Source organism: Diadema antillarum, unplaced genomic scaffold, assembly GCF_040938485.1.
Source record: "Diadema antillarum isolate AM-2024a unplaced genomic scaffold, OU_Dant_1.0 seq00000597_RagTag, whole genome shotgun sequence".
NCBI lineage: Eukaryota > Metazoa > Echinodermata > Echinoidea > Diadematoida > Diadematidae > Diadema > Diadema antillarum.
The window spans coordinates 47,072-59,328 of record NW_027271528.1 but is presented as its reverse complement, the minus strand read 5'-3'; the positions used below and the strand labels follow the sequence as shown (position 1 = coordinate 59,328).

Below are 12,257 nucleotides of genomic sequence, written 5' to 3'. Positions count from 1 at the left end.
GACTTGGTTTTCAGACGTCTATACTGAGCCTGTTTTTTTGTTTCGGATGTGAATTGTCAAATTTTATTGCCTTTTGAATGATATAAAAGTTTTGTGACATGTTTTGAGTTCTTGATACCAGATCTAGAGCTGAGATTCTAATGTCCTAGTGTGACATCAGTGGTAATGGTCAAGCATCAAAGTTGATAACTTTTTGGTCAGCTTGCATCCGTCAGGCAAAACCCTAAGAGAGACAATTAATGGTGCACAATACGAGATGCTGCCTTGAAGGGACAGAGTAGTTGGTTTGTTGGGGTCATATTATGTATTCTGTTTTTAAACATTTAGTTTGTGTTTCATTTGTGTATCGCATACCCATTGTCATTATTTAATTTGCCTTGTACATATATACATATTTAGTGCATCGTACCCTCGTCTTTGTGTTGCTAGAACTAGCTCCAGCTATTTTAATTTGCGATCAAGATGTGCTCAAGTTCAAATTTGCTCGGACCACAGAAGTGGCATCTTGTTTCTTATATTCCCCTGCAATCAAGCATGTAGCAAGTTAGCTGTCGGGCAAGGTAGAATAGTCGATATAAGAGTTGAATTGTAATCATGCTCAACCATTGTAATGTAAGTGGCAGGGTAGCATCTGGGAGCAGTGAATATTGATGGGGAATCGGGCTAAGTTGTTCCAAGTCTTTGAAATTTCTCTTTATACCAAAGTTAAGATCGACATTACTCGAGACATCTGCCTTTCTGTTTCTATATAAGTGTCGCTATATGAAATAACTTCTAACACTTTGTTAACATTTGCGTATTCTTTTCTAAACTGTTTTTTTTTTTATATAAAAGACAAAACTAACCAAAATATTTCATGTACTTATTTATTTATGTAAGTAGGAAGTCAAAATAATTTAATTTTTTGTTAAGGAACATTATCCCACCTTCCTGGCTGAGACTTTTTATGTTTTGGATTTTAAATTTTATTCCCGTGGATAGTCATAGATCAGATTTTATAATCCTTTTGCAGATTCTAGATGTCATTCTAATGTTCTAGCCGATATATATGACCAAGTAAATTACACTCCTGTAGCGTTCCCACATAGCATTGTCCTGATCCCGTCTTTGGTCCGTCAGTGGAACCGAACTTGACCCTTTGTCCACCTGTTAACTGTTGCAGTTGGTTTTAATAAAAGAATGGACACATCATCTCGGAAAGAACGTGTACAAGAAAGACCTGTTAACAACGTTAAATAGATCATGGTAAAATGTCTTAACTGTCATTACACCAGAGGGAAGCAAATCTCTCAGTGATATTAATAAATATTATGTATATTTACTACAAATGATCTAATGCAGCATCTCATGGTGACCATCTTATAAGTGTATGCTTATGGGTGTGTGGGTGTGTGTGTGTGTGTGTGTGTGGGTATATGTGTGTATATGTTTACTTTTCATTTCCCTTTTGCTAAAAAGAGACTGAAGAATTTGACACTTGCTCCATATTTTATGTAAAATCAGCTGGAATCAAAGATTGAAATTTTATCATGTGCAGGGGTATTCATACAGAAAACTTCAAAAAGTGCAGGTCAATGTGATCCATCTTTTCTGGTGGGTTGGAATCTTGTGTATGTGAGGATTTTCCTTAAAGTGTTAAACAATTGTGCTAGTACAGTACATTCCCATTACAACACGGTTATAACAAAATTCCGGTTACAACGCAGTAAAAATTCAGGCTGCAACATTATCCACTCTATGTATTTTTATTGTTCAATATAACAAAAGAAAACTGCCGGTCCCGAGGACTTTGTTATAACGGGAGTCCACTATATGTGAGGTTTACTGCAGTTATACGAAGGGTACCAGCCATCACAGAAGTCAAGTGACAAGCTTGCTGTGTCTTTCATGATGTTTAGGCAGTGACATGTAAGCACAAAATTGGTGACATTTGAACAAGATTGACCTATGAAGAAAATGCTGCACTGTTATTTGATGGCCACAATTTACCTGCAAGGCCATTCTATGAACGTAAAGGGATGGTATAGTTTTGGTTGAGATGGGGGTTCAGATTTGAAGTTTTTGCGAGGTGATTAAAAAACCATTTAAAATGATAAAGAGCATAAAATCCTAAGAGGAATTCAAAGTTTATTTGATGAAAATTGGTTTTGAGATGGCTAAGATATCCATAAACAAAGTAAAACAAGGTGGTCCTAATAAAAGATGGATCCCACCTTTTATTAGGACATATTTGTTTGTAGATATCTAACTCATTGCAAAAACAATTATATACAATTAATTATAATTAAACAAGTTTTGAATTCCTCTTAGAATTGTATGCTCTTTAATATTTCATATAAGTGGTTTCTAATTATATCGCAAAAAGTGAAAACCTGAACCCCTATCTCGATCAAAACTACACCATTCCTTTCAAACAACTTATTTAATACTACAAGTACACCACAATCATTGGATCATACTTGTCTATAGCCATCATTCTGATCCAAGCCTGACTTTTCACAAGTTTGGCCAATGGAAATTACCTCTACATGAGTTTAAGGACATATTGTCCTTGATTTATTTTGGACAGAGTCATGATTAAATGATCAAGAAAATTTGAAATAGGCAGTGACTCACATACTGCACCAAACAGATGTTGGAACAAGGAGTTATCTTTGAAAAGATTATTTTGACAAATTCATTTATTTGTTTACTCATTGATGTTACAATATCTCATCATTTATTGACAGTTATTGAGATCACAAGGAACACATGTAGCAGAGAGTGAGTTGTTTTACTGTGTCGTACAAATTGATTTTCTCGGAACAACCATCTCATAATGCCATCGACAGTATACATGAATGGATTTGAAACTACATTGGCACCCATCAAGGGGACAATGTTCCCACATCTGCAGCCTGCTGCAGCAACAATGAGTGTAAGGCTTGACGCATTTATGAGATGAGAATTCAACTGACTGTGACAAGTTTACTCCATAGTCATGTATTTGGACACACACAGCGCCAATGTCCCAATAGCACACTGGAAACGAGGGTAAAAGATTAAAGGAAACCAAAACCCAAGGAGAAATGTGGATTGAGTGAAAGCAGCAACATTAGTAGAACACATCAGGGAAAGTTTGAGGAAAATTGGACAATCGATGCAAAAGTTATGAATTTTTAAAGTTTTGGTGTTGGAACCACTGGATGAGGAGACTCCTAGAGGTTATGGCGTCACGTGTGGACAACATTAGAAAGAAGATATAAAGGGAATTCCTCAAAAATTAATTTTTCATGAAAATTACACATTCCATCAACTTGATACTGACATATGTTAAGGGTAGCAATAATTCTCCCTGCTACAAAGCGGTTTAATAGTCAAGTGCTCTTTCATTAAGCTAAAAATGTTAATTTTTGTGGAATTCCCTTTATATTGTTGTCCACACATGATGTCATTTTCTCTTTGGGTTTTGGTTTCCCTTAAGAACGGAGCAAACAGAGAAGCTCCTATCAGAGGTGAATCTGGTCACGAACAATGGCTCAATAAACTGGTAGACTCTAAACCAAATCCTGCATATGATTAAAAGGATAGATGGGTGAGTGGTCCAGAATTCTTGCCAGAAAGGAGCAAGTCTCTAAGGGTCTGGGGCCACCATCTGAATAGCGGGTGTGGCACAAGCAGTCAATTGGCCTTGCGCCACCGTCTATATGGTTGGCTTGATACATGCACAGCTTGTAGGTTTTCTTTGGTGGTAGTTCCGGTGTAAGGCATCACCTATCCAAAGACCAGTCTGCTCCTCAGGTCCCTGTCTCCATCTCCCTACCGGGCATCACTTTGCAAAGACCGGTTGCTCTGCAGCTCCCGTCCCTATCAAGTCATCAAGCATATTTCTTCCCAAAAACTGATCTGCTCCTCAGCTCCCCATCACCATTCTGTTATCAGGCATCAGTTTCCAAAGACCAGTCTGCTTCCAAGCTACCACTCTCCTCTCCATCCCATCATCAGCTATCATTTTCCAAACACTGGTCTGCTCCGCAGCTCCTCATTTCCATGAGCAAAGGGGCAAGCATCAGCAGGTTTGGGGCATCCATCCGGATGGTGGGCATGGAACCAGCAGAGCTTGGTCTTGAAGAGCTTCAGTCTGTCCCCCTCCCTTTTCTCCTCCTTCCGGACCTGGCCCTCGGACCTCTTCCTACCTCCTAGAGGTTCATCTCTGTCACCTTCACCAATAGAATCTGATGACCAGTCTCTCAGCATCACTTGGTTGCCAGTGACTGTTGGAAATCAAAGGCAAAATCAGCAAATTAAGAGATCTAGAAAACTTGTAATAAGTATTATTTCTGCCCACAAGTTACATACTTACAGATCATTTTGTAGCTTAGAACTGGTTGGGATAGGCTCCAATTATCAAAGCCTAAATATCTGGTGGAAATGTGAGGCTCACATCGGAATGCTACTATATCACATGGCCGGCGCTACATTTTCAAAAGTGGTGGGGGAGGGGGGCATTTCCAGGTTTCTTCAGCCAACAAGCAAAAAAAAAAAAAAAAAGGTCTTCAGCGCAAAAACAAAGCCTTACCGCACTCACTTCAAGGTTTCTATCTATTTTCTTTCTCGTGCCACTAGTGCCACTTACGCACTACTGGGGTAAAAAAAGAAAAAAGTGGGGGCCCAAAGTGGTGACACCTTATGTATTCCTTTGTATGGTGCCAAAAAAAAGTGGGGGGGGGGGGGCATCTTTGAGTAGGAATAAATGACCAGTACAATAGGATCAAATAATGCAACATCTCACTCTGGAAGACTTGGTTGGAGGTCTTGAGAAGTGTCTTGAGTCCCCCACACTCACTTTTCAGCTTCTTCAGAGAGGGTCCATCAAACAATTGGGCAGCATCCCTCAGAGTTACAGAACCTTTTCAGAAAAGACATATGAACACACAGCACATCAACAACAACAAAAAATTCTTCTGAGATTAAACCATGCACCATCTGAAAGTTGCATATAGCTACATTAGTAATGATATCAAGATTTAGAGTATTTTTGTAATGAAAACAGGATATTTGATATAATAGGAAATAAGAAAATACAAATGTAGTTACCAAAAGATCCTCCTCAGATCAAAAAACAAACAAACAAAAGACTAAGAGTGAAAACATTGGGGGACTACTGTCATCATCCTGTTGGAAATAAATGCAGTTTTGTACCATGTCACATGAAAGTTGAAGACACCAAAATTATTGTACTGCAGAGTAAGATACCATTAGGGTGCATACCTCCTTTCCTCCACAGTTTTGCTGACTTCTGTCCTCTCTTCACATCCTCCTGTTCTTGATTCCCAATCTCCAGACCAGCATCATTTCCCTCCGCTGGTCTCTTCACCCCGCCCGCCTCCAGAATGGCCCATGCCACTTCCAGGGTGATGCGCTCCTTCAGTGATCTCTCCACTCGGCTGCAGTTTTGAACCTTCTCTTCTCTGTCTCGCGGCCTGAAATTTGGGGCAAGATTCTGGGGTTGTGCACCTCCAGGAGAATCAGTGATGGTGTCATCTTGGATAGTTCTTCCATCCCCAGTGGGCGTGGTCAAAACCACAGAACTTTCAGCAGCATCAGCATTGCAAAACTCCTCCTCATCATCATCTTTTAGTGTTTTCTGTGAACCAAAATCCTTGGAGGGTGTAGCACTCGTGTCCAAAAGAGTAGAATGGGCACTTGTAATGCCACTTGGTGTGTTTGGTCTGTTTGAGGCAGCTGATGAGCTCTTACAGCAACCACTCACGTATTCAGTGATTCTCTGCAGGACTTGCTGATGCTGATTTACGCTGTGTGTCTTACGTTTACCAACATGGCAAATCTGTAAGTGGAAGTTAAAGTAATCCTGTACATATTCAGAGATTCTAGAAGAAAGTTTCCAGTGCAAAACATTTAACAATACCTGGTAATCAGAATCTTGAAGGAATGTTTATATCCCTTGTCTTCAAGATTTGAAGGTGCAATGTCAGCATAGATATTAGCTTCATATTGATGATTAGATATTTTTCATAAAGAAAATGCTGTGTACCATAAGGTTGCTAAAAGAATAAAACTTGTGCCTTATGATATGAAAGCCAAATTTTAAAGAGAAAGGAATGCATATGGAGAAAATGACTGAAGATTGTCTGCTGGTAAAGAGACAAATTGCAAGTAAATCACTGATGCATAAAAATGGTTCCAAATTTACAATTCTTTCAGATATTTGTGACCCAGATGATGATGATGAAGTGATGGAAATGATGACCAGGAGGGGGATGCAGATGGTCATAACAAAAATTATAATAGAATAGGTATGATCTTCATGAACTTGCATGATGTTGATGACAATGATAATGATGATGATGATGATGATGATGTTGATGATGATGATGAAAAGCTCACCCTCTTTGTGGATGGTATCCTCATCTTGTCCTCTTGAACCACAAATCCACAGACCTCGCCGACCTCTCTCACAAAGTTCAGGTATGACCTGTACTGACTCTCTCCAGCAACCCTCTGAGCAAACTTGCGATCAAAATCGTGGAAGCAGCAGGGCAAGACGAAATAGCGGGTGCTAGATGATGATCTGCAATACAGAGAGGTAATAAATGAATATCGTGATACTGGTACAACAAATGGGTTACAATGTTCCAAAAAAAAAGAAAAAAGAATAAGCTCTGAAAACAAATGAAGTACTGTCAAACCTGTCTATAGCAGCCACCCAAGGGAAACTACAAAAGTGGCCGCTATAGACAGGTTTGTGACCATTTTAAATTTCAAAACTTAATGCATTTTATAATAGCACAAAATACTGCATGTTTTCTTTAAAAAAAAACAACCAGCAAGTAAGTTTGCATGTGCAGCTAGAGTATACTTGGTCACATTTATCATGATTATAAGTGCACAAAAATACATTAATTATGCTTTGTGATTGCTGATGTGTACTGTGGTGCATGTGATGTATAGTGTTTATATACCTCATAAGTGAGATTCTTATCACTGGTTGGTCAAAAGTATATCATGTGACAAGGTGTAGTTCTGTCTATCTTGCCTTAGGGTTTCATGTGCAGCTACAGTATACTTGGTCCCATTCATCATGATTATAAGCGCACAAAAATACATGAATTATGCTTTGTGATTGCTGATGTGTATTGTGGTGCGTGTGATGTATATGTGTATATCATCCCCTCCCTATCTGCAATCCAATAATTTGATTTATGACCTTGAATTCTGACCTTGATGCCATGACTGGGATCCAGGGGGTGAGTTCGTCTGAGTGATTCCCAATCAACCAGTCTGTGTCTCTAAATGACGTTTCCATGGAAGCGATAACAGCGCCCTCTTCGAGACACGTCTCAGAGCCATAGAGGTCCCAGATTTTTCTGCGCCTCAGGTCTATGCCTTTGCCAGGATACTGTAAAGCATGATGTGAAAGGTCAATTGGAAGGTCACTTGTAACGACCATACAAACAATGAATTGCATTAGACACACTTTTTAGTTAAACTTACAATCATTCTCAAAGAAAATGGAGAATAGCTTACTTTGTCAAATGAGTCCAGCTCAGACTCATTTAAAAGAGTCTGCTATCTAGAAATCCTCACAAAATATGTTACAAAATTCTCATTAGTCAGAATTAACCTGCAAAGTACAGAAGCAAAAAATCAAGACCTCTACCTAGTCCAAGACAAGTTTCAAACATGCTCAAGTCAATGTCCATGAAGAATGCATGCTGAAATAAAAAGGAAATAAAGAAATAGTTCAAAACAGGTGGACATCTTCAGTAGTATGACTACCAAGATATACAACATTTGCATAGTGCTTACCCCTTCACTGTTGAGAATGTGTACAAGGAGACCATTTCCGCATCCAAGATCGATGAATGACTGCTTTTTGCCATCGTCCACACCCATCTCTCTCCTCTCCCCTTCGAACAGCAGCAGGAGGTAGGTTGCTATGGCAACATCTTCATACACAAACTTCTTTGGGTCAGTGTTCTCTGGCCAAATCTGGTCAAGGAAAGATGAAACAAAGACATGGAATTCATTCTGGACACTGAAAGTTAACATTCAGGCAACTAACTTTAAACACAGATCAGACTTTGAAGTATTTATTTACAAATCATGGATTTGATCCAAAAAAAAATCGATAATGATGGAATAATTACTTCCAAGATAACTTGTATCTCATGGTGGGGAAATAAGCACCTTGGCACTGACTGAAAACTCTATGGGCACATGAATGGTTATTACACCAGGGCCCTGTTTTATGAAGAGTTAGAATTGATTATAAAGTTGATTTCAACTGTAAGTCTATGGCAACCTGTGTGGTAAGGAAAATTAAAATTGATTTTATCTCTTGATAAAACGGGGCCCAGATGTCATTTGCTATTAAAATCGAATTCATTGGAAGCTGGAAGATTGATTTCTTTCCAAGCCAGTTTACCTCCACAAACTTGGCCCCATACTTGATCTTCATCTCTTGGTAGAGCTGGGTGTACCGGTCCATCGGTATTAGGGGAGTCCCCTGCGGATGCGGCTGGCTGGATGTCTTGCTCTCCCCCGCCCACTTGGCTAGCTTGGGCAGGAGGATGTTCTCCAGCCATTCCTTAGATGGGATGGTCAACGGATGACCTTTGCCTGACTTGGAAACAGCCAGTGAGTAGTCCTCACACACAGAAAGAGCAATTCTGCATAGGCAAATTTAAACAACAACAACAAAAAGATGATTGCACAATCATTCTGCACACCCAATCTCCCTCTGCAGTTGAACCTTGATAAAGATATGGTGAGATACCTGATATAACAAGGTACTTTTGCAAGTCTTCTTCTTTTTATATTATTTTGTTTTTATCCATTATATATTTATAATTACACAACGACTATATGAAAGACATTCTTTAGTTTAATATGTACTTTTCTATACAATGTTTGAAGGAAAAAAATGTCGGAACTAAACATATACAGCGCACACAACATTATCGGCTCTGTGTATTTTTAGTGTTTATTTCTTCAGTTATAACAAAATTTCAATATAACAAAAGAAAACTGCTGGTCCAGAGGACTTCAGGGGGTCCACTGTATCTGAATTTTATACCTGTTGGATTTCAGAGTGAATCTGTATGAAGGAAACCCAATATCTTCCACACTTTCTCCTCTTTCAAGTCCAGTCCTGATGCAAGGGGCCAAGAGAATGAATGTTGCCTCGCTGCTGCTGTGATCTGAAAACAGAATCAAACAAACATAATGGAAATGCCTTCTACAATGCTCCATAAATTTACAAAAATCCCTTTCAAAATTTCAGTACCCTTACTCTGTAGTCTTACTGTTGATGGATGATGAAAAAGAGCTTTCACTCAAACTCTATGAATACAATTATTAAACTGACTTCTTTCACACTGAAAAACAAATAAACCACAGGCCTCTTACTACTACAGAATTCTATTCCAACTTACCAAATATTCCTATTTCATGAATTGTAGCAGCCCCAACTATTTTAGGCAGCAACTTCCTTATGCCAACAGAGCAATGCGAGACAATTGGCAGAGAAGGCTTGTCGTGTTCCTTAGCAACAACTTTGTGCTTCCCAACTTCATCTACATCAGTCTTGTTGCTTTCCTGAGGTTCACACGTCATCCCTCCATCTTTGGTTCCTTCTCTCGGAGCATGGCTTTGAAGTTCATGCGCAGAGAAGCTCAAAGATTCTTGAGAGTCTTTTTGATCTTGTTGATCTATTTTGGCATCTCTCCCTTGCCCTTGATGGTGGTGTTTTGTGATGTATTCAGCAATGGCTAGGCTGACGGTTGATGCTGTGAGTGTTCCTTCGGTCACGCATATCGATTTCAAGTTTTCTATCAGAGGAGCAAGCCATGCCATCGGCGCCTTGTTATCTTTGGAAACGCGATCTTCGGGATCTGGCGAGATCACGCCGCAGAAGGATTGAAGCGGTGAACTGTCACTTTCGACACCAGAGTTGCCCCGTTCACGGCAAAGCGGCATTCGGTGCTCCTCCACAGCAGCCGATAAACGGCGATTCACGACATGAGGTTTCGACCACCAGATATCAATTGCTCTCCACATCGAAATTGTGTCGACTTCTACATCTTGTGTATTAACAGACGTCCATTTCCAGGGGTTCATTTTGGAAGGTATTTGTGTAGAAATGAAATAACGTCACAAGAACTTGCGGTTGATGATTCTCACTCAGGCATGCACCAACGATCGCATACCCATCAGCAGAAATGCGAGATTTGTATCACCTGACAAGATGCGAAGTCATGTGACTTTGTGCGCCGAACTCGAAAACAAGAATGGTCACCACAAATTTTGCGTGACCCGTTCGTTCTATTGCTGATTATGCTAACCAGTGCAATGCTCCAGTGTTACTGTTAGCATGATAATTTTGTTTCAAATCTTCAGAGAAATAGAGAACCATCTCCACTGGCATTTCATTCGTGTTCAAGCAAACTCAAAAAAGAAACCATGTGTGTTCCGTTTTCCACGATCTGCGGCTTGTTACCACTCGTGTGGATCATCGCCATGCCGGTTGTCGGGGCGTTCGACGGGCCCGACACGGTACTGCGCCTCTCGCTCCTCATGATGCTGTACACAGCCATGGGGTCGTGTGTGCAAAAATTTGTCGTGAGTATTAAAAGAACAATAACAAAACAAGAACACCAAAAGAGAATCTTCTGTCGTTTCTACTATTGTCTTGAGCGTGTGTTTGTAACTTTATCTTCCGTCGAGAGTTTTAGAAATAGATTTTTTTGTTACAAGTGTTAATTTCCTTCACTATCAATTCTGCTAAACATGGTATAAATTTACAAAATTTAAATGATATCAGAACCATGCTATCCATGGATGGTGTGGTGTGACATATTTTATGCCGAATTGAAGACTATGTATTTTGATCTAACAGTTAGTGTTGTTGGTGTTTAAAGGCGCTTCATTCAGTATTGAATATTTACGCCTAACATCTTCAGGGATGCCAAGTTCAAAAAAATTTTATGAGTGAGATTTTCATGACTCGGCGTCTCGGCATGCGAATGTGCGCGCGAGCGAGGGTGTGGGAGGGGTCCCCCCCCCCCCCCGTGGCCTCCCACGGTAGGGAGCTTTTTCAATTTTTAGCTCTTAATGGTGCGATCAGGTGCATACTTAAGTGACTATTTTTTACATATTTTGAAAGACAAAAGGAAAATATACCTTCAATTGCAACTATTACTTTAATCTTTTGAGCTATGCTCATTATTATAGGCCCAAGTTGCAGCTACGCCCGATGCGTGAGAAAAATGGGTGTCATGCGTGAGATCTTGAGATGGCCCCTAAATGCTTGAGTCTCACGCAGAATGCGTGAGACTTGGTAGCTCTGCATCTTAGTTGAATTTATAATTTTTGAAGATCAATATGCGAGGTGACGGGCATTCATATTTTCACTGTTGGCGGCAGTCAAGGCAGTGCATGATAATCATTGATATGTTTGTTTATCCCTCCAATAACAAACATGTTCAAATCTGTAAATTTAATGATAAGATATAAAAGTATTTTAACTCACCATTATTGTCTATAATTATATAAACAAAGTCCAATCCTCAAGCCCGTTTCATAAAACTTGTTAAAGAGTGACAACTGTCACAATTCTATGACAAATTTGCTCTCATCCAATCAGATGCAAGGATTTCAGGAGCTTGTCACATCTATGACAACTTATCACTGATAACAAGTTTTATGAAATGGGCCCTAGTCATATATATAATCTTTGAGGTTGATACTGATACCAGTAGCACTTTTCTACATATAAATGCTGTCAATATCAATGGAAAACCCATTCCTTTTAAAATGGAAAACTTATTCCTTAATGATTTTTTGCATAGCAGGTAACATCCATGATGACCATAGTATGAACTAGAGATTGTAATTTGTCATTACTGACAAATTAAGGTGATCCGATTTTTTTTTATCAATAATTCGAGTCCTGATCGCAATAGGCGTGACCATACAGGTTTCATCTGTGTTTAGAGACATTGGCTGTGTGATGTTTGGATTCTCATTTAGAAAAGGGAGTCATCATATCTGCTATCTTTGGTACCAAATTCTGTATACACTAGATAACAAAGATACATCAACAAATACTCGGAGACCTTTGACCCACCTTTACACTCCCAAGATGGCATCTGAGGAAAAAGTGTTTATTTTGTGAAATGATTCTTGCGACATCGTCTATACGTGTGCAAAATGTGGGAAAGATAGGACAGGTATTCGCCAAGATACAAGATGAA

The 12,257-nt window shown here is 39.4% G+C and overlaps 2 protein-coding genes across 2 annotated transcripts in view; one reads left to right on the top strand and one right to left on the bottom strand.

Moving 5' to 3' along the window:
* Positions 1-3,987: 3,987 nt before the first annotated feature.
* On the bottom strand, positions 3,988-10,122 carry LOC139735750 (probable tRNA (uracil-O(2)-)-methyltransferase). Its single transcript, XM_071646501.1, has 9 exons — positions 9,438-10,122; positions 9,080-9,203; positions 8,429-8,672; positions 7,810-7,992; positions 7,221-7,399; positions 6,388-6,571; positions 5,251-5,827; positions 4,772-4,888; positions 3,988-4,253 (listed from the first exon to the last, which is right to left on the bottom strand). Exons 1-9 carry the CDS (start codon positions 10,120-10,122, stop codon positions 3,988-3,990), a joined length of 2,559 nt encoding a protein of 852 aa, XP_071502602.1.
* A 342-nt stretch (positions 10,123-10,464) lies between these two features.
* LOC139735749 (uncharacterized) overlaps positions 10,465-12,257 on the top strand; it is a 30,933-nt gene continuing 29,140 nt past the window's right edge. Inside the window, exon 1 of the mRNA XM_071646500.1 lies at positions 10,465-10,623. Coding sequence (XP_071502601.1) covers positions 10,465-10,623 — 159 coding nt within the window. The remainder of the gene's footprint in view (positions 10,624-12,257) is intronic.